This window comes from Heterocephalus glaber, unplaced genomic scaffold (genome assembly GCF_053883595.1).
Source record: "Heterocephalus glaber isolate CG9 unplaced genomic scaffold, H.glaber_assembly_v1.0 deba00001572, whole genome shotgun sequence".
Lineage (NCBI taxonomy): Eukaryota > Metazoa > Chordata > Mammalia > Rodentia > Bathyergidae > Heterocephalus > Heterocephalus glaber.
The window spans coordinates 19,872,375-19,895,045 of NW_028258357.1; the positions used below are offsets into that span (position 1 = coordinate 19,872,375).

The 22,671-nt window shown below is 49.2% G+C and overlaps 1 protein-coding gene across 7 annotated transcripts in view; it reads right to left on the reverse strand.

Annotated features, from left to right (window-relative positions):
• Positions 1–1,089: 1,089 nt before the first annotated feature.
• Pah (phenylalanine hydroxylase) overlaps positions 1,090–22,671 on the reverse strand; it is a 70,358-nt gene continuing 48,776 nt past the window's right edge. Inside the window, exons 5-14 of one of the 7 annotated variants that reach the window (XM_004844839.4) lie at positions 18,651–18,718; positions 16,104–16,300; positions 14,502–14,637; positions 13,635–13,704; positions 10,108–10,164; positions 8,367–8,462; positions 7,782–7,915; positions 5,761–5,871; positions 3,703–3,818; positions 1,090–1,670 (exon numbers count right to left, since the gene is read on the reverse strand). In XM_004844839.4, coding sequence (XP_004844896.1) covers positions 1,627–1,670; positions 3,703–3,818; positions 5,761–5,871; positions 7,782–7,915; positions 8,367–8,462; positions 10,108–10,164; positions 13,635–13,704; positions 14,502–14,637; positions 16,104–16,300; positions 18,651–18,718 — 1,029 coding nt within the window. In that variant the 3' untranslated portion in view covers positions 1,090–1,626. Of the gene's footprint in view, positions 1,671–3,702; positions 3,819–5,760; positions 5,872–7,781; positions 7,916–8,366; positions 8,463–10,107; positions 10,165–13,634; positions 13,741–14,501; positions 14,638–16,103; positions 16,301–18,650; positions 18,719–22,671 lie in introns of all 7 variants that reach the window. The other 6 variants (XM_021258405.2, XM_004844840.4, XM_004844841.4 and 3 more) reach the window with 6 other exon arrangements.

The following is a 22,671-nucleotide window of genomic DNA, read 5'->3' on the forward strand; positions in this document are numbered from 1 at the left end:
AATGCTCACTCTCTAGGGGAGTACCAGAGGAAGGAGTCCATTTCTGGCGGTAAAATCAATGGGTTCTATAAAGGCATTGGAAAATCGACAACTTCGAGACAAGGACGGCTCAGACACATTCAGACTAAATTATTATTCGTTCCTCCCAGCTGGCATACTCAGGCAGGTACTTGTTCCTGTAGTAGCTGATTAGTGACAGCTATTTACAGACACACAAGCAACTGAGTCATATTTTAAGGGCAGGAAGGAGCTTCATTGACATTGTTTAATTCTCTCTTTATTAGAATGAAACCAAGATCCGATGAAAGGAAGTAGATTATCTAAGGTGACCTCATTGGCAAGTGGCAGACAGATCACCAAAGTCATTTTCTCAAGGTGCCCAGTAAATCTGGCTGTGAATTTTAAGCAAAAGGATAATCTAGGTACCTAAAGTGCAGGAGTCTGAACCCCAGCCCCAGAGAATCTTGGTGAGCAGACTGGGACAGTCCCAGGATTTTCTATTCATGATGGCACCACAGGTCTCAGAACTACTTGTGCAGAAATACTATGTAAATCTCTTAAGACTTAACTGTTGACAAAATAAGACATAAAGTAGCATACAAATTTCAAATCATAGCTTTAAAGACATTGGTAATCTCTCCCACTGTATCTCAGATATTTATGTGTTTGTATAAATTGCACAATCAGCAAAAGCCACGCACATGCGACTTTGGCCATCATGGGTCCCCTGCTGGACGCTGAGGCGCGGATTATTCCTTCTTGTAGCGAGATTTCCCAGCTAATGCTTTTCTAAGGCATTGAGAAGACTATTTCATCCCAAGAAGCACTAGAAACTGTAAAATTGTGTAACTACTAATGTTTTTCTTTCTAGCATATAAAATTCTTGCTTGTCTAATAAATTTGCTATTTAATAATGTATTCACTTACTTATTCAATGACTATTACTGCATATCTGTCAGTTATGTCTGTAGTCCCCAAGCAGACTTCACAATAATTGGAAATGACATTAGAAATTGTTGGGATCCAGTGGAGAGTCCTGATGCCTTACACAGCTGTACTTATGGTTATAATAAAACACGCAAACATGTATTGTGTAACGCTATAAAACTTTAATGCTTGTAACTATATGATGGGTTCCCACATTAAAGGAAATTTACATAAGCATGATAACAAAGCAGTAACTGGAATCACAGTCAATGAAAATGGAAAATGAACTTTGTAGATTAAGATTTATATTAACCCAGATAATTCAATTCCAGTGAAAGTTTTATGTTTTACATTTAGTTATATGTACTCCACTTTGGCAAGTAACAAAGGAGACTTCAATGCAGACCTTCCCAAATTTTAATTAACCTTGATGAAATGCAACAGATTGCTATTTTAACCAAAGGGAGAGTATGGAATTATTATCTCTAAATCAAAGAGGACTACAAAAGATCCATCATTAGTTTTTGACAAAGATATTAACATACTATCATTTCAGACCAGTTTCCTTACTTGTTGATCCTCCATTTTGTTCCCCCAAAAGACTTTAAAGCTGTTATTTCAAATTAAAGTTTTCTTTTTAGAGTTTTTGGATGAAAAAAATAATTAGATTTCTGCCAACACCGAGTTCTGTCCATAGCTTCACTTTATTTTCTGGAGAGCACTGCAAAGGATTCCAACTTCACCTACAAAGAAGAGCACCATTCAGATGGGCCATGACTATAAGGACAAACACCCCTCAAGTGTCCACCTTGGGCAAAGTCCTAAGGGATCCGAGGGACACTGGAAAAGTTAGCTGTCACTCCAAACTTCATGCAGCTCACCACTCAGCTAGGGAGACAGGACTGGGACCAGGTGGTATGCTGTAGGAAGTCCTCGGGCTGTTACTGTAACTGGCTTCCTCTTTCCATGAGCCATTTCTCAGGAAGGACTTAGCAGGTTTCTCTCTAGGCAAATCACAAGCTGCTCTGTTTCCTTTTCACATGACATCCACAGATGCTTCAAGGAGCTAAACCTGAAAGTGTGCTTACACAAATCTTCTCCCTCAGAGTCTCCTGCTCTCTTATTACCAGGACAAATCCCCAAGGCTTACCACAGATTTAGTAAATTTATTCTGGGCCCATAACTCAGGACTCTAAGTTCCAGCCAGCTGTCCGCATGATTCTGACACACACTAAATTCTGAAGAAGCATAGCTTTAGCAGAGAACCCAGCCTAGATTGTTAGATTCCTGGACAGAAGTACCTTGCAATCAATTCCATTTCTGCCAGGGCCCCAGGGATACAAACTCTTCACAGAAGTGTGAGAGACCTTGGAGACTGACAAGCTTCACTCCCTCCTCAATCTCAGAGACAAAAGTACAGAGAGGTGATGAGGACTTCCATAAAGTCACATAGATCTAAGAAGCCTTCAGTTCCTAAATTTGTTACTCTGCACTCTTAGAAACTTCCTTATAAACAACAGCCAGTAGCCAGTGGAGTTATTCTTGCCTTTTCACAGGAAATGAGAAAGAATGCAAAAACAGCTGTGCCCTCACCCCTGTGTCTCACACACCAGCCTCTGCAGCACCTGCCTGGCTTCTTCAGTGGAAGCACCACTCCAAATGGGTTTCCAAGATGCAGTGAGCCCATGGAGTGCATCAACCTTGCGCTTTTTCAAAATGGGGGATCACAGGTGGCCACACCTAAGGTGCAAAGACTACCAGGGCCAGTTCTGTGCAGCAGAGGGGCACAGCCAGTGATAGGCGACACTTCAAGCCCATCTGCCCTCCTGGGCTCTCTAGCATTACACAATCCAGGGACTCCTACCTGTTCTGGAATTCCTCCCTTGCACCCCCACCCCCACCATCCCATAATTCATCTCTTCACTCAATAGCTCTTGTGTGCCCAATATAATTTTTAGCAATAGGGCTAGGGCTTTGATGTGAACCTGGTGTGACTCTCTGTTTGGGTCTAGTTCAGGGGGCAGACAAGCCAACAATTATAAAAACAACACTAGTATAATGACTCCTTTGTGAGTGGCAGATGTAGGAATGTAAAGACACAAGAAGGACATCCAACCCAGTCTTCTTATAAGAAGAAAATCTATGTGAGACTTGGCAGGTGAGCTGGCTCTGGGCCTTTCCAAATGGATGGAGGAAGAGTATTTCAAGCATAAAGAATGGTATAGGTAAAGGTCTGGAGGTAGGAGAGAGCACAGGAACTCGAATTCAATCAGTGTTGCTAGAGAATAATTTGAAGGGCCAGAGGCAGGATCAAGTATGACCAAGGTACCCCGTGATTTCTGAAGAGCAGTGGTGTAACATCCATCATCAGAGAAGAGTGGAAGGGCGGTAGCTGAGCTCCTGTATGGCTAATAAAGCAAAGAGAAAGCGGCACTTAGGTGATGAGACTGCAGGCAGAGTGATAGCCATTAGACCCTTAGAGAGAGAGATGGAAAAGCAAAGGGCAGAGGCAAAGCTGAGGGTGCCAGTGAGGTGCGAAAGGTCTCATAGTGGTAGGAGAGAGGATGGAACCTCAGAGGGTCCAAAAAGAGGTGCTCAAGCCAATGGGGCCTTTTTGCCAAATTCTTCTCCCCAGTGAACCTGCGGTTTTTGTAGAGATGCTTTCTCCTTAAGTAAATATTTCATGATTTCTGTTGTTCCTAAGGTGAGCATGGAAAGATGTAATCCTCTATTTCCTGGAAAGAGAGTGTGGCCCTGTAGGATGTAGCAACTCACTGTTGATGGAGTCCGCCAAGATCTTCAGCTGCTGGGTGTTGTCCAGGACCTCAATCCTCTGGGTGTAGGGGTCATAGTGAACTGAGAAGGGTCGGGGAATTGTGGCAGCGAAGTTCCTGCAAGCAAAACCAGGGCCTGAGGGAAGGGTGCCGTGGGGATGTGAATTCTCAGGGCCGTTTCCCTTCTCTATTAACGCTGAGAGCTCACTGGAACCCAGGCTGCTGGAGCCAGGGCTGAGGAGGGAAGTAGAGTTTTAATAGGGTCGCTTGGGAAGGCTTTGTGTGTGCCTCTGTGTATACACACACACACACACACACACACACACACACACACACACATGGATTTAGTCACCTCGCTCCAAAAAGACAGAGATGGCTTATAATAGCAGCATGAATACAGTAAAAGGCATGTGTTACTAAATAAGCTCAAGAGAGTAAAGAAAACCCAGCTGAAGAATGCTATGGAGGGAGAAAAAAAGCAAGTTCTGAGATGTTGGATAGAGAAGGAGAGAAGGAAATCCAACTCTCAAGAGCTTAACAGAACAGTGTGCTAACGATGACATTTAACCCAAACTGGGCGATCCCAGTGGCTCAGGAGGCAGAGGCAGAAGAATAGCTAGTTTAAGGCCAGCTTAGGCAGCTTTGAGAGCTTGTCACAAAATGGTGATGTAGCTCTGTATGAAGGTCCTGGGTTCAACCTCCACCTCTCCACAATATCCAATAAAGTAAAGAATCTAATCTTCTATATCCCAAGAGCCATATTAAACCCTAACTGCTCTAAACTCCTTTATAAATACCATTGCTAACTTAATCTTCACAAAAACCTTAAGAGGTAAGGACTACTGCTATCCCCATTCTCAGGTGAGGAAACTGAGGCTTGGGGAGCTGACTGCTAAGGCCACTTCCATCGGTAAGCTGCACACCTGGGAATGAACTCAAATGATTCTTGCTTTCTTGCCTTCTTGGACATTATTCCTGGCTAGGGAGGAATCCCTCATGAGCGCCTTTGTGAGGGACATCAGACAGTATAATAACAAGAAATTCCAAGCGCATCACAAATATTAATTTTAAGTCAGCCCCTGGTGAAAGTGGGAGCTGCTGGACTGAAGACAGTGATGAAGGAGTCAGGAACCCTCCGAGTGGGAGGTGGGAGAACCTCAAAAGCCCAAGTCAAACTGCTCCAGCTCCACTCCTACCTCTGCCCACGATGCCCCTGTGACCCTGGGCAACAGCTCCCCTGTCTGCACCTCCCTTTCTCTTCTTCCTCTGTAAGATCCAGGGATGGCTGTCCTTACCCAGAGGGGTGCACCAAGCCCTGTTAGAGTTCGGGGTGCTGCTAGCTCTTACTAGCAGTGGGACTCCTGAAGAAAGACTGGCCCAGAGGGCCCCGCCATGGCTTCTCTGCAGGAGACCCAAGCTGTGCAGTGCACATCTGGGTCTTGCTTGCTCCAGCCCTCCTCCCCTTTCCTCCCACAGAGCACCTCTTTTGGGCTTTGAGCAGCACCCCCTGACCCCTCTGGATGTGTTGCAGGTGGGGTCTCAGTTTGGAGCTCAGCCCCTTGGACCAGGATGCAGCACTCAATCCAAGCTCAGCCCACCTGAAAACCAGAGTGGTGGGAGTTGCATCCTCAGAAAGTCCAGACCTTCCTTGTTTTGAACCTTCTTCTACATTCCTCTCTACCCCAAGGCCCCTCTCAGCAGAATGGCACTTTCGTGAGGGTCTTGCTGGGCCCTGGCCCTACACACTGGCAGAGTGGCTGGGATGTAAAGCCTGGCAGGTGTGTGTCCTGCTAAGCTCTTCCGTCACTAGCTGCTCAGGGAGCTGACTCTGGAGGGCCCATCTAGAAGTGACCTCGGCATGATGGGGTGCTCCTCCCCAACCCAGCCACTGGGCCCAGTGAGCCGGGTGACTGACATCACCTTCCCCATGGTTCTGCATCCTCATCTGCAAACTGAAAAGTGAAGTAATGAACACAGGAAAGGCAATGAGACAGATTCAGGTGCATAATAGGTGCCAGGCGTGCACCGCTCATTATTATTAATATTATTACGACCTTACCCACGTGGGGTAACATCATCCACTAAAGTCCATAATCTGAATGTGGTCCTCGGAATGGCAGGAGGGATCCTGTGGGGCTGGAGGAAGGTGAGGCTCCTGCAGTGGAGAGAACTAGGAGAAAACTAGAAATGTAGAGCAGGAAGGACCGAGGGAGGTCCCTGGGAGGGGAGAAAGGAAGCCACTGCAGGCCACACCCAATGTGCCTGTGGGCCAACACTGCACCTTTGCAATGGGCCGAGTGGGTGGACAGCTGAGGTACCCAGCATCATAGGACCCAGGGGCCGCATGCCCCGTGCTTCACCCCTCACTGACGAGAGGTGTCAGAAAGCAGTAGAGGTGAGTTTGGGGCTATGTGTGGCCGAGGAGCCCCTCTGCTTGGCCTCTTTCCTGCTGGGATGAATCTGGTCTGAGGGTTTTCGGGCTCATTGGCAGGGGTCTGAGCTCCCAGGGCTGAGCCCACACTGACTGCCCCTGGCTGCACCGCCCCCAAGGCCAATGCCCTTGCCAAGTGTGCACTGAGCACTGAGCCTGTATCGGGCACTGAGGAAGGGCAGTGTCGGGGTTCACATCTAGCTGTTCCCCAACAGCCCCATGCACCCAGCGGTGGGGCTTTGGGGAGGTGACTGGATCATGGCGGCGTGACACTCACCATTGGATTAGCCAGCAATGAGTTAGTTTACAGCTGACTTTTGGTTAGGAAGGAGGGTCTGTTTGGAAGAGGTGTGTGTGGCCGGAAGGGCTCATCTCTCCCTGCTCCTCCCTTCACTTGCTCTCTGCTTCCCCACTGCCATGCTGTAGTCTTCTCCGTCATGCTCCTCCTCCAGGCCACTCTCCCCTGGAGTCAGCCGGCTTTGGACTGAAACCTCTACAGACTATGAGCTAAAATAAACCTCTCCTCTTTCAATTTGTGGGTGTCAGGCATTGTGTCCCAGCAATGAGAAAAGTAACTAAGACAAGCAGGAAACAGAAAGGCTGGAAATCCCTACACTTCTGGAGCTTAACTTGTATATTCTATTAGAGTTAGGAGAAAAATAAATTACAGAAGCGCCGACAGCAGGGGTGAGTAAAGACTGTGGCTCCATCGGATTATGACTTCATGGCCATTGTGACATCACAGTGCCACATAGTATCCAGTGTTCACTTGATCCTGGGGCCAGAGAATCCATTGCTCTGCCAGTCACATGCCGTTAGGTCCAGTATGCAATACTTGATGATGCTAAGTGACTATGTCACTGGGTTTTGTGCTTAGCAGGTATACTTTTAATCATCATTCTAGTGTCCTCCTCCTACTATGAAAGCAAAATGTTTACTGTAAGACAATATGGTGCATCATGCCAACAACAGCCTCACACATCTTACATGTACCATGTCCCTTGATTACATCATTTTCTCTGGTGCTTGATTTACTCTTGTGCTGTTTTGTTCCTCGTGGTCTTAGGAGCAGTGCGATGCACCTCCTGTGTGCAGTGTAGCTACGGTGTGTCCTGAGCTATACCACCTGGGCTGGTGTATGTATATGGTCTGGAGTTCACATAATGTTGGACCAACTACTGCTACGATTCTCAGACACATCCCTATTAGGCAATGCATGACGGTAAGCTGGCTGGGGAAGAACAAGGAGACCTTTTGGGTGAAGATGGAAAGGAGGTGAGAAAGCCAGTTCTGGAGGTGTCTGGGAGAATAAAGTGAAGAAGGTACTTCTTGGGGTTGGAAGACTTCTTGGACTGATCTGGTGGGGAACTTTCATGTCCACTCTGTACCCCAGGGGGTGCAGGACTGGAGGTGGTGTCTACATTGAAAGCAATCATGGCAGGCCTGTCTGCCACTGGAGTGTCCAACCTCCCAGCAGAAGGAGGGAAAGGGCACAGGTGAGTAAGGTGGGGCATGAACTCCACCTGCTGCACAAAGTTCTGGTGGGCCTTGGGGTCCAGTGTCCAGTGTCCAGTGTCCCGCCCAAGTGGCCCCCAGACAATACCAGCAGCCTGAGTCAGGACACACAGGGAGCTAAGGTGCCTCCTCACCTCACTTTCTCCTTGGCATCACTGAAACTCTCTGCCACATAGTAGAGGGGCTGGAACTCAGTGATGGTGTACGGCTGGACAGCCATCTTCTCCAGCTCCAGCGGGAGGAGCTTTGGTTTATCAGATAAGCAGTACTGCAGGTGCACAGTGAAAAGCTCTGTTAAATCCAGACTGGTGATCCCTGCCACATTCCACCCCCTCTGGCTCCTTGTACACCCCAGTCAAAGGCAGTGAGCTCTGCTGCATATACCGGATCCAACCCTCCGTAGCTCATCTAAAGCTTACACCCAGGGTAGAAAGTGATAAATTCATTCTAACCACCTCCAAATATGGTGATTGACTGATAGACACTGCATGAGCAGCCACCTTTTCCGGCATGTGTTTGCATACATGCAAGGCTGTAAGCCCAGGTCAAGCTTGGGATCAGGAGGCCCCTCTTCCCTGGAGGCCCCTGAACTTGCAGTTGATTCCCCAGTCTGCACCTCAAAATGGATGCAAATGGGGCTTCAACAGCCCCAAGGGCAGGAGAATCGTGTCCCTTACCCGACACATTCACATCCATTTTGGACTCTTTTAGGGTCATACCTGTAATTCACCAAAGGATGACAGGAGCCCAGCACCATAGGCCTTGATGGAGTCCCCTTGTTTGCAGAGCCCAAACTCCACAGTGAACCAGTAGATCTAGGGTGGAAAGTCAGGCTGAGAGCAGACCCTAGGAAGGGGAGGGCAGCGGCCAGCCCAGGACCAAGGAAGGGAATGCCCAGGTGGGTGGTTGTCTAAACCAGTGTGGTATTTCTCTGGTCCTGAGTCTCACCCTATCCCATCTCCGATTGAACTAAGAGTCAGCAGAACCCAAGGTATGACAGGAGCCTCTGGAAGGTACTAAGGAGCCCCCCAACATACCCCAACCAGCTCCACTCTCTTTAGGAAGGAACTCCTCCATTCCTTTTTCTTTTTACTCCTTGGCACAGAGTGATATGCTCCTAAAACGATCTTAAATGAGCAGGGGTTAGGTAATCCAGGCTCAGCTGCTGGAAGTAGGGGATTCAGTATTGAAAGAATCAGTGCAGGACACATCCCATCCTCCATGCTAGAAACTGGGGCACTGCTGAAGCCAACCACTCTGATAACCAAGTTGTTTTCTTTCTACAGCTCCCAATCCAACATGTCCTAGATGCCTGGGACCAGGAGGGACCTAGCGCTCACTTAGCTGCTGAAGACACAGAGTCCTGGAGGACTGGTGGGAGGTCCCAGGTAAGTGTGTATGTTGGACTAGAGAAAGTTAAACCTGGGAAGGATATTTGAGCTCAGTAGATCTGACCTCCTCAAATGCAGGTGAGAGGTCTTCAGCCCAGGTAAGGCAACCAGCTTATTAAGGGCAGAGAGAGAACCCAGGACTGATTCCAGCCCAGTGTGCCGATAATTTGATTTTTTTGAGAAGTTATGTTGACAACGAGTCTGTTATGATGCTTATGGTAGCTAACACCACTCTCTGAGTTCCAAGTTCATTTTTTGACTCAGAATGAGAAATTTATCTGGATGCTCCTTGCATCTCTGTAGCATCTCATTTTAAAATTCATGCTTACACAAACTGGACCCTTCAGATGCCCACGACACACTTTTAAGATGGCAAGAGGTGCACTGCTGTGCCCATTTTCAGGGATGGGGAAACAAAATCCACATGCCCAAGGTTTCAGAACAGGCATGCGTGAGAGAACCCTACATGTTTTCATTCTTTCTGATGAGCTGAGTTCATAAAATCTTCTAAGTTAATATATCTGAATAGTAGATTTACTTATTTGCAGTCCTTAATTCTAATATAAATCTTTATTTTTCCCATTTCCAGCCTGGGCACTTCATAAGAAATGTGGCTCAGAGTTTGGGGAGGGATGTTCTGAAAGCAGAAAGGAATCCACCTTCTAGGCAGGTTTGCTGTTTCCATAGCTCCAGTCCTTAGATTTCCTTGGGAGAGGGGAGAATTCGGCAAGAATGAAAAGGTCCCTCCACCCCTACCCAGTCTGAGAAAGGAAAGAGCTGAATGCTGGTCCTGTGCAGAGGCAGAAATATAAACTTTCCCTCTCCAAAGCTGTGAATCCAGACCCTACCTTTATGTCCAATGGATCTCAAGGGCTAACTATTACTACCTCTGCGTGCAGCTGATTTAAAAATAAAATCATTAAAGATAAGTCAAAATGGAAGTTTTACTCCTGCAAATGTAACCTGCACATACTGATTTCCCCCCTAAACGTCCTGGCTTCCAAAGGAAGAGCAGATCTTCAAAGATCCACAGCCTCCCGCCACCCACCCCGAGAGCAATGGGACTCACGGTTGCGAGTTTCTCAATGTACTCGTCAGGGGCACCCAGAGAGGCCAGGCCAATCTCCTGCAGTTGTGGGGAACCAGAGTCACTGGCACGGCCCATCTTCAAATGTCACCCCCATGCCAACACTGCATGTTCTGCCAAGTCTCCCCGGCCACACATCCCAGAATCGCGGATCCCCAGAGCAGGAGGGAGCCTTCACCATGGCTTCTGTCATTTGTTACAGCTTATAGATGAGGAAACTGAGGCACATAGAGGGGAGGTGGCCTGCTCATGGTCACACAGCTGGCTGACTGCAGCCCAGGGATGAGTCCCTAGGGCACAAGCTGACCGTTCCCAGAGCACTGAAGAGTCTTAGTCCCATATCCTGAGACAGCACAGAGGGATGCAGATGGCATGGTGGGCCAAGGCCCCAGCCGGTATTTACACAGCTGGAGCTGAAATGCCAGGTGTCAGGGATCCCTTCGCATCACAGCTCCAAGTGCAGAGCCCCTCAAGTGCTCCGACTCTTCTACAGCACTTGCTCCAGCCTGCTGTGTGTGTGTGCGTGTGCGTGTGTGTGTGCACATATGTGTCTTTCCAACTATATCTATCCATTCATTCTAAAAATATGTAGAGTGCCTTCTATGTGCCAGGTAATATACGAAATAGATGAAGATTGTTGACCTGTGGTTTGTAGTGGAGACGCAATAAATAATAAGTCGACACAGATATGTGAAAAGTGATACGTCCCTCAGAAAGAAGAAACATGGAGAGGAAGGGACGAGGGGGATTGGGAGTTTCAGGGACTCTACCGAGGGTCTGCAGTAGCAGGTAGGCATCCAGGGCAAGCATCACTGAGAAGGTGATATTTGGGCAGGGACATGACGGGGACCGTTGGTTCTGGGGACATCGGAGGCAAACGCACTGTAACCCAGGCCTACAGCCAGTGCAGAGGTTCCTCAAGGAAGGCAAACGTAGCTTGGCTCAAGGAACAGAGAGGGAGCGGTGTGGTTGGAGTACAGTGAGGGCTAGTGGTGGGTGAACAGCTGGAGCCTGAGGATACTTTTAGACATTTTAGGATCTGGCGTTTTCCTTTCAGTGAAATGGGAAGTGTTCCAGGGTTCTGACCAGAGAGGTGGACACAATCTGATCTATCTCATCAGAGACTCGCGGATCGTCAGAGCGGGCTGCAGGGGCTGCGGGACCCCAGGGAGTTGGCTGCTGTAGTCCACAGGGGGAGAAATGCTAGGGGCTGAAGCCAAGATGCTAGCCATGGGGCAGCGGGACAGGGGTTCCACACATATGTTGAAGGTAGAACCACAGAACATTCTGACACTTTGGTTGTGAGGTGAGAAAGGAAGAGAGAAAATCCTCAAATTCTTTTGGTTTCAGCAGCTGGAAGGATGGAGTAGCCATGGACAGATATGAGGAGGTCTCCAGGGTAGAGAAGGTGTCACAATTCTCTTTTGGACAGGATGGTAGAGATGTGTAATAAGTTCCACTCCAACCACCCGCCCAGGTGTGTGAAGTCCCGAGTCTAACAGGACCCACTGATAAACCCAAGGTCAAAATGGCGCCCTGTTCGCTTACTCACCATTCTTTGTAATCTTTCCCTGTGCTCCATCCGCACCCTACAATTTCCCGTGGTGGGAAGTGGGCCGTGCCATTAGATCAAAAAGAGATATTATCAAGGAAATTTCAAGTGAGTCCCTGCCTTAGGATTGTCCAGATCAAAGTTGCAACTGTGTGACAGTTCTCGGGCCATAGTAACAAGTCCAGGACTGAAATCCGTCCTGAGTAACCCATATCATCATGGCAGCTGTACCTGCACTGTCAAGGATGATTTTCCCCAGGTGAAGTTCAACTAATCCCTAAGGACAACCACTTCCCAATGCACCACCATCTCTAAGCACCATAATTCCCCAAATCGCACACAGAGTATGAGTTTTCTTTGTTTAGAGAATTTGTGGCTTACAAATACAGCATCCCTTACTCCCAAGCAATGAGTTCAGCTTTTTGTTTGGTTTGTTTGTGTCAAATACGAAGTGATACCCTCCTCGTGTGGCAGCAGAAATCTTATTTCCTGCAGCTGAGGGGAAATGCTTATAAAGGTCACACATGACATACAATGTCTTTGCTCTGAAGTTCACACTGAGCCCCGAGTTCATTCATAATCACTCTGCTTGATCCCCATTCTTCCATGTGAGTAATAGCACTGGCAGAGAAAGCTTTAACTGCTCTGCTTCTGTGGAAACTGAGTCACGGGGCAGCCTGGCACCTTGGCTCAGGTTACAAATGTGGCCAGTGGCAGGATCGGGGATTGCGTGTCAGAGGCGTCCTTCAACTTTCCGAGACCCTGGCCACCCAACCAGGCGTGAGGCTGCTGCTCACAGCCTGAAGAGAAGTGCTAGAATCTTTCTTCTCATCCCAAAGCACTGTCAGGTAGCTTGCTCACTATGTGAAAGGTGAATCAGGTCTAGGTTTCTGCTTTGATGGCAGGGATGAGAAATTTGTTTATTTATTTATCTACCTATTTATTTTGTCAACTATACGTAAGATTATTGGCTTTGGATTCTCAGTAAACATCATCTTATTTAATTCAAATATCAGATGTGACCAAAACTACTGTGAATTTTTTAAAATTTAAAAACTTTTTACAGTAAGAAGCACATTGCCATGAATCCTCCTCAGAATACTATCCCTTGCTTTGAACACACTTATGCCAGCTTTCTTGCTGCTTTCTAAAGCAGCTCTACAAGTCCTCTTTTGTGTCTTTAGTTGTGTTGTCATGGTTTCTTTGATGTCCAGAATTGTTCCAAAACATTTACCTTTCATGGTCATTTTGACTTTGGTGGAGCCATAAGCCACACGGTGCCAGATCTGGTGAATACGGTGGATGAGGACAGAGGACATGTATGTAATGTATGTAAGGCTTGAGCGGCCTTTCTGATGGATGGCACCCAACAGCAGTATTCACCATAGTTTTTATCATACCTGATAAATACCAGGTATTGTTTGATCCATCCTTGTACATGCACAAAGGACTGGCTGACAAAGTAGAAAGTGGAAAAGTCCCTGAGGAGACAACCAGGTATGGTGGTGTACGCCTGTAATCCTAGCACTTGGAGGCTGAAGCGGGAGGATTTCTGTGAGTGAGTGTGCAGCCAGCCTGAACTGAGCTACATAGCAAGACCCTGTCTCAAAGAGACAAAGTCCCTGAGACAGTGGGGAGGGAAGTCCTAGGAGATCGCAGAAGAAGGCAAAGGGCTTCTGCATGGAGGTCAGAAAGACTTTCCTGCGTGGAGAGGCCCCCACACGCTCACTGGTAGCCAGGTGGGATTTGCAGACTGGACCACACGCATCTCATTCCCAGGCTGAGCCGTTCACCAGCTGCAAGCCAAGCGCCCTGGAGCGCCATGCAGCTGTCCCTACAGAAACACATGTGCTTCTTGCGTGGAGTCTCAGAGCTGGACCCGGTTCTCACTTTGTGTGTGGGGGGAGGCTCCCCGGGCCCCACTCTGTACCCGAGGCTAAAAAGCCCCATTCCATACCTGGGAAAATTGGGCAAAGCTGCGGTCTGAAAACAAGGGCACATGTCCCAGCAGCTCGTGGCAGATGTCCCTGGAAGACAGCAGGCAGAGCTGCAGCAGCGTCGTCCTGGGAGCCGCGGGGGGAGGGGGGCAGGACGGAAGAGCCACCTGTGCCACGAGCATCCCACAGGCACCTAAGTGAGCCTCGGACACGAGCCCTTCCCATCTCAAGTCCTCTCCTCAGTCAAGACTTACCGGGGACACGCAATACGCTCAGCATCCCCAGTGGGATCTCACACTGCTCTTGGTCTGGATGGAGACCAGCAGTCAGGAAAGACAGCCACCCGTGTTTAACACTGTCACTGCCCCCACCATTAGGGGCAGCTCTTTTCTGATCAGCAGCAGGGAACTTGGGGAGGGGGGAAATGATCTGGGGCACCCTGTTGTGTTTTATTTTATAAATTTCTGCCAGACTAAGGAAGTGGCTGGATCCCAAGGTCGGAAGCAGAGTGGCCAGCCTCTGTCCAACTCCAGCTAAGACACAGTCTGGGCAAGGTGCAGCTGGCACAACCCAGATGTGCGCTTAGCAGGGTCTGAGATAACGGCTGTGGGGTGTGCTCTGCCCCTCCCCGTGCAGACGGCAAAGCTCTGACTTGGAAACTTGAGGGGGACCTCTGGCCTCCAGTGCCCTGGTTCATAGGGTGCCCGGATCTGTGTCCGAATGTGGCACAAGCGCAGAGAGAAAACCCCAGGAGTAGGTGAGTTCCTCTCCCACTGCTACCATCCATCCATCCATCCATCCATCCATCCGGGCAGAGTCCTGCGCACCAGCCTGCATGAACCCAAACCCTTTTCCGGGAGCAAGAGAGGACAGCGGATGGTACTCACGGCTCCGGCGTGTACATGGGCTTGGACCTGTGTCTGATGTACTGTGTGCAGTGGAAGACTCTAAAGGCCAGGCCGCCCAAGAAGTCTCTCGAGGACAGCAGGCCGGCCACGGGCCGCAGGCGGAAGCCGGTACAAGCTTGGGAGCAAAGAGGAGCAGCAGCTAAGGCCCATCCTGCAGAGCCAGGTCCAGCAGCAGGGGGCGCGGGCTGCGGGAGCTCAGGCTGTGGCACCAAGCAGGCAGGGTGCAGCCTCTGCCCCGCGGGTTTCCAGTGGCTGACGCAGTTCAGGTAAGTCACACATTTGCGAGCCTTGGTTTTCTCATCGTGCTTTGGGACGGACCAAGCACCAGAAGAGGCAGGAACAGGAAGGGCCTCGGCGGAGCCCCGCCCTCGCGCCGCAGCTGCACATCGAGCTCCGCTGCTGTCCCTTAGGGCCCAGCGCGTGTGCCCCACTTCCGCGTGCAGTGTGAAGAGGACTGGAGGAGTGAGGAAGGGCCAGCTCTGCCTTCTCCCTGGGCCTCAGTCTCCCCAGCTCGTGAGGAGGAAGCCGGTGCTCTCGGTGTAAATCACCTCCCGCCCTCCCTCTCTCTCCAGGTCCAGGTGTGAATTCTGTCCTGGCTGCGTGGTGGCCCCGCCCTGTGAAAGCCACTCACCCCCTTACTCAAGGGGTGAGACATCAGGAAGTCCATCCTGACCGTACAGCTTTACCACATAGCTTTTTCTAAACCTGACTTTCTTCAGAAAGTCATCATTGCTTTGGTTCCTGTAAGGTGTGATCAAAAATATGGTGAATGTTTAAATTGAAAATTTTAAACACACACGTTGCCGTGAATTCCCCTCAGAAGACCCCTACTTACAGCACACTTATCCCCTCGTTCTCCCCGATGTGGGGGCCTCTTGCATGTACCCCAGTTCCAGTCTCACTCCCCTCCCTCGAGTTTCCTGGTGTCTTAGCCCAGAGCCCTGCAGCTCTGCACAGATGTGACGCTGAGGAAATCCTTCATTTCTGTAAAGCCCTGCTCTGTCTCCCTGCTTTTCGTCACTCTTCCTGGCACAAATACATGGCCAGCATGAGTCTGCTGATTGTTGGGATTTTGCTGAGCTAATACCTTCTTGACAGAAAAGAAAATACCTATGAGGGATGATTTATTGATTACTTGATTGATTTTGGTACCGGGGATCAAACTCAGGACCTTGCACGTTCGAGGCAAGCGTAGTGCCACTGGGCTAAATCCCCAGCAATGCGGGATAATAAAAACAAAAAAAACAAAACAAGATTCAGTGTAAAGAAAACATTGCCAGGAACGATGGGATAAGTGTGTTCAGAGTTCAGGCAGAGTATGTTGAGAGGTTTAATGGAAATATGTCTTTTCCTGTAAATTTAAAAAAACAACAACTAAACACTCACCAGATATTTGGTCACCCCCGTGTCTTGCCCGGAAGTGCTGTGCGCTCCGTGGCCACGTGGTCCACAGGTGCAAAGGCGCAGAGCGGGCCAGCAGAGCACACGGGGTGGGGGAGGCTCAGCTCTACAATTCCACAAACGCCGACTCTCGCTCGCCAGCACCCGCCCCTCCTGGCAGGGCCCGTGCCCCGGACTCACTCTGCAGGAACTGGGAAACGTCCTCCAGCTGGGGGATGTTGTCCTCGCGGAAGCTGCAGTACTTTTCCAGAAGTGGGAAGATGTGGTTGTGCTCGTGGCAGGCGTGGGTTTTATACAAGGACTTCAGGGTCCTGAAAACCATCCCCCACGTTTCCTTCTCCTCCTCTGTGTACTCCACCTGGGGGATGGGCTGCCCACTGGGACATGGGCACAAACAGGTGTGGGAAAGTTATTCGGGAGAGGAAAGCCCCACTTCTGGATGCAGGAAACCCTGTCTCGGTTCCCCCTGGTACAAGAGTAATCTGATGAAATGGTGATAGGCACTCTCAGCTCGCTGGGTACACTGAGGATTTGCTCTTCCTTTGGGAAATCCCTTGGCCTTTCTGTTCTTCTGACTCCCCAAGTGTTTACCCAGGGGGACACCCATACACTTTCCTTCGGGGGCCAGGCAGGTACCCTCCAGGCAGAAAGTAGCAACTATACTCTAAGTCATTCTTTTGAAAGGTCCCGAGCTGAGTTCCGAACAGGGAGAACACATAAAAACCGAACGCAGCCTGGCCTCCAGAGACAGGGACCTCCTGGAGCTGCAGGCCTTGTGCCTCTCCGAGGACACAGCGTCCGGCACAAAGTGGGACTGTTTATCCCAGAATGATGGCTCAGGCTCCCAGCGAGGCCCTCCTACCCTTTCAAAGTTACAGCTCATCTGAGGCCATGAGAGCAAAGTCACTGTTGTCCTCCACAGAAAGGTGGGCAGGGATGAGGAGGAAAGGACAAATTTTTGTTTAGGAATGGAAAGCAAGATGATTCACAGAATCTTTTGGTGGCCAAAAGAGATTGTGAATGAGCATTAGGTGAGCTCCTGCCTGATCGTGCATGGTTATTTCAGGACCAAGTGCTGATGGAGGAGGAGAAAAAGGCTCTGGAAATAGTCAGAGGCTGGTTCAACATTTAGCCGCGCCATTTCCCAGCTGTGTGGGCTTAGACAATTTGGTAAACCTCTCTGAGCCTCAGTCTCCGCACTGACATAGGCTAATAATAAATACCATTTGCAGGGGGGTGGACAAGGCCAAGGGAAATGCTATGGATAAGGCTCCTAACATTGTTATTACTGATCAATAATAACCACTGGATAACTGACCACTATCATTATAACCGATTCTCGTTTAAAAAGAAAGGCATCTGATAATTTGGAACAAATTTCAAGAAATAGCTGCATCTTGGGCATCAAGATGTCGTCCTGGTTGATATTTGTAATTCCCAGGACCCGAAAACTCTTCTTCCAGTACAGCATCCTCCTCCCCGTCAGATTATGAGGTGCAGACACCAGGAAGCTCCACTCCAGCCCCACAGGTGATCAGATGACCAAACTTGATCAATCAGAGAGTCTCATTTCCCTGGCCACAGGGATTGGCTGAGAGCTGCTCCTGTCCCTGTCAAGCCTGTGGGACTCAGTGGCAGAACTCCTGATTGGGCTGGGAGGTCAGCCTAGAGGTGCTGGGGTCCATCCCCAAGACAGAGAGGCCAGTGCCTGAAAAGGAGGCCCTTACAGAGGACGGTGAGCCCTAGAGAGAAGGAGACAGAGTCCTGGATCTGCCTCTGTCTGCAGTCACCAGACACCCTCAGAGTGGCTGACAATGACTGGAGATAAAAGGACTTAGAACCTAATGCAGTCGCCGCATTGTTACATGACCTTGCAAGCTACTGAGCCTTCATAAGCTCTAGTTTCCACCTTTGAAAGGTGATGAGTTCTTATTAAGCCTAACTAAATATCTGCAGAGCAGTCAGCAAAGCCTCAGACACACAGTGAGGAGGGGATGAATACGGCTGCTGAGACGATCTCTCTGTGGGGCAGAGGGGGGACAGAGGGGTCATCCTGAGTTCCTTCCTGACTATGTCTCTTCTTATTCCCTAAAACAAGGGGAGGTGTCCCCAAACATTGACTTAGAGAGTTCCCAAGAACCCAAAATAGCCAAGAGAGTCTCTTCCCAAACAACGTATTTGATATCTGCATTTTCTTTTGGCTAAAATAGAGTAGTGAGGAGCCTAGGACCCAAAGAGAAAAAACAGAAGCACCCTAAAATTGCCCTTCGCAGCCGGGTCGGCCCAATGAAAGAAGGACACTGAAGCCCGGCTGGCCTGAAACTGCCACGGTTCATTATTCCAGTAGAGCAGCCAGACCCTTCTCGAATGTAAATGATTTTCTTTTTCCTTCTTCCTGGTTCAATGTGGAGAAGAGCAGAAGTGGTTTCATTTGGGACTGAAGCCTTTTATAATTACCTCAGATGTTGTATAATTAGACCACAAAGCTTGGGAGGAATCTGGGCCCCTGCACAGTGGGTAATTTTGTTTTGTCTAGCAGCAGCTTTTTAAACACATGTTATTAAAGGGACGGCTTAATCTCTCTCTCTTTCTCTCTCTCTCCCTCTCCCTCTCTCTTTCTGCCTAAAGGCTGGATGAACCACGCTGGTGCCTTCCATCCTAGTGTCCTAGAGCAAGGACCACGCATTCTGGCGCCCCTGTCTCTTTTCCCCAGTAGGCAAGACTCACTGGCAGTAGTTGTAGGCAATGTCAGCAAAGTACTTCCGTCTCGCTCGGTACACGGGATCCTTGAAGCCCTAGGAGAGAGCAGGTATTTGGTCACTCGAGGCTTTAGAGGGAGGGCCAGGCCTCTCCACCAGGGCTCACATGGAGGCTTCCGGGTGATGACTGTGAGGGTCCCCTTCTCCTGATTAGGAAGGAGGTCTCGTTAAAATAAAAATACAACTTCCATTCAGTGCAGGGTGAGCTCTGAAATATGAACTGGGAGTACAGCAGCGTATTTTAAAATATAAAATAAAAGTCTCAGTTCATCATAAGATGAGAGCACCCCTACCGGGCTTTGTGAGCCACCCATCCTGAGCAACGCCTTCCATTCAGTGAAACCCTCCCTGCCTTCAGGTTCCAAGTGCCCTTGCCTGAAAGAGATCTCATCCACAGCATTTCTAACTCCACACCTGCTCAGGCAGAATTAGTAGGGTAGACATCTATGATGAATATCCACTTACTTTCTGGCCAGTGGCTGCCTCCTAACTTCCTGATAGACAATCGTATATATGCTCACAGCTATGGCAATTTTTCAAGTCACCATTTATTGAGCACCTACTATGTACCAACTGATATGTGCTAGGAAATTATTTTATTTCTAATTTATTTATAAAAGTGTATAATTACGTTGGTTATTTTAGTTTATGATTGTCATGTATTGTCAGATAGGATTAGTTCCTTCTTTCCAGAATAAACAGAGGCTCAGAGAAGTGCAGTCGGAGTAGAGGAGAGCCCAGGCTTGGGATCACCCAGTTCTCTGGTCTCCCCGCTGCACTTCAGTAACTGTCAACCTTTACAGCCTGGCAGGGGCTCACCCACGGGAGCAGTCCACTCAGGAAACGAACAGGATGACAACGGTTTCTTCTCTGAGGCCAACAGGCAGGCTCCCCAACCACTCCCAAGCAGCACACTTCCAAGTGAAAAGGGGCCAAGTGTATCTGTAAGTGTTTGGGGCGGGCGGGGCATATCCTGAGTCAGGCATGACCACGATGATTAAAAGAGAATTTCCCAAAAATATTTACTGTGGTCTAGATTTTCCTGAGACGAGCCGGGCCCACCACTGCAGAACGAGGCTTTGCTCCCTTCCAGCTCACCCAATACCTTGAGGTTGAATTCTCTGTCCCCAACCCTCCTACCCATGAACGAATCATTAGGGCACCAATAAGTCAGGCTTGTATCACAGAGCACATTATTGAGAGGAGTCTACTAAAAAGACAAATATTCCCTGGTTTTGAAATACTTCTTTTATTTTGTTTGCCTGATTGGGTGTCTGGGTTGGTCAATGGTTCATTATCTCAGGGTCAACCAGTAATTCCAAAGAACCAGAGGTCAAAGTATTTATGCAACACTGTTTCAACTAAGAAATCTGTGGCAGAGAACTTGGCCCACAAAAAGAACTCCATGCACTCGTCAAAAGGAAGAAGAAAAAGAAAGGGGGAAAGTTGGTTTCCTAGGATGAATTTGGAGAAATAGAAAAATCCAAATGTTTCAAACTAGAAAGTTAAATAAAATTACTATGTTTCTTGTTCCAAACCCCAATCCCAGTTACAGTAAGTGATTATTTAGTTTTGAAAATCTTCTGTGACATGGTTGTTACACGGCATAACCCAGTGCTTTCTTGGGGCTCTGACTGAACAGAAGTGGGACAGTTAGGAAGCAGAGACCTGGGAGCCTCAGTCCAGCTCCCCTTCTCCTGGGTGAAGGAAGGTTGGCTTGGTGCCCTGTGGTAAGAAAATGGGGCCCCGTAATTGGGTTTCAAGCAGCACTAACGCACCTTTTAAGAACCAGTCTGTGGTCAAAATAAAGAAAACTTATATGTCCACAGTTTCATACTCTGCATTCAAAACTCTAAATTTAAATATAGATTTGGTGCCTGTTATCATTATGGTTTGGATTGAGGATGTCTCCCAGAGGCCATGTGCACTCATAGGTGGGGCTTTTTAGAGGTGACTGGATCCTAGAGTGTGCTGATTAGTCCATGGATCAGTTTAGAGCCAATGAGCTGTGGGGAGGCGGAGCCTAGTTGGAGGCAGGTAGCTGGGGGCGTGGCCTGGAGGGGTATAAATCCCTCCCTGGCCTTCTCTTTCTACTTCTTGCTTTTGCCCACTCAAGACAGCTGGCAGAATGTTTGTTTCTGTATTTTGATCTGGAAAGGTGGACAGTGAAGCCTCATGGTTTATTCACAGAAGGGTCCTTCATGACAGATCTAGCACCTTGAGGTGCCCTGGTCCCACCCAGCTGGCAAGTTGAGATCTGAGAGTTGAAGCAGCAGACCCCACTTCACACCTGGACCCCTTTGAATCCCCAGTGGCTCTGCTCATCTTTTCTGTGTCTTGTCTACATGGTTTAAGGTTTTCCATGCATGAAGACAAAAGCTTGATACAAACCGTGTGTCTGGCATCAACTACAGCGGAGGGAATATACAAATATACAGAACAGAGGGTGGAAGGAATATACCAAACTCTGACAAATGCTACTTTCGGGGTGTGGGAAGAATGGGCCAGACAATTGTTTTAGTCTTCGGTACTATTTATGCTTCTGAGATTTTCTGTTGCCAACGTGGATTTCTTTAATAATTGGGGAAAAAGCAAAATAATATTAAAATCCATCTTGAATCATTTTGGGGAAGAGGCAGAAGGGAAATACAGCATGCATGAATAACATACCACGTGTGCTTCCGTACAGGAGAGTTGCTAACCATGGTCTTTTCCAGCTCTGTGTTTCTAGGAAGTTCACTGTCAACTGTACGGACCCCGGCCAACAAACCACGGGGACTCCTGCCCTCTCTGTCTCCAATGGGGGAACAGAGCTCTGGCCTTGAAGCCCAGCCTGGTGGGGACTTGTCCTTGCATCTTCCGGTTGCCAGGTGACCACGAGTTCTCTGTGGCCATCCATACAAAATGCTTTCTGAAGGAGGCTGCGGTTGGGAATGACTGATCACCCTGTCTCGATTTAGACTAATAGCAGCAATTTTTGTTGCTGCATGTAACCAAGGATGTTTCGACAGGGAAATATATTGTTGGTGATGGGGTGGAGAAAGAAGGAGACAAGGAAGAGGGAAGGAGGGAAAGTGTGGAGAATTCTGCAAGATGCAAAACGGCGACATCTCCTGAGCCCACCTGGAGCCCTTTTCCTTTGGCTCAGTTCTGTCTTGGGGTTGTGATGTGTTTGCATGTGTGGACGGGAGGTTCTGGGGAAAATATAATGCTATGAGGTCTATCAGTAGGTCCTCTGAGGATTCTTCTAGACTGAGGTACTCAGTTCTTCATTTCTTGATATCCCAGCTGAGGCAAAACCTCAGGGACCCCTGCCTTGGCGACTCAGGAGAGAGACACACTGTCGGGGTCAGGCGGGCCGCTGTGGGACATCGCTGTGTCACTCACTGAGGCCGACTCACCTCACACGGCCTTCGCCTCCTTCTGCCTGGATGAGCTCTCGAGTCAGGCGACTGCGCAGGGTCGTGTGGCTTGAGTGATACAGACAGGGTGCCGGATGAGACTCTGAGCACACAGCGGGCATGCAAACAGTGACACCTGGGCGCCACAGTGGGGGAAAGCCGCGCACAGGGGAGCCTGGCTCAGATCCCCAGAAGGATGCGCCCAAACTGAGCAGGAGCCTGAGAGTCTTCTGGGCCTCTTCAGCGCCACCTGTGAATTCTTACCTCACTCCCTACATCTCATCTGGTCACTGGGAGAGCAGGGTGCTAGGCCACGAGGGGTCGCACTGGTACCACCAAGTGCCCACATCCCGCCCTGTGAGCCCTGGCCAGGGAAGCCTGGAGGCGACAGGCCCCTTCCTTCGTTGTCCTGTTGCTGCCTGCTTGCTCAATACCAGCAAGACCCGGAGCCTGCTCCAAAAGAGAACTGGGTACCGGCCACCCAAGCCCATGCCCTCCGGCGCCTCGTTTTTATTCTGGCCCATGCGCCCTTCACTTGCAGGGATCCAGATCCGAGCCTGCCCACCCCACCTCTCCACCTGTGTGGCC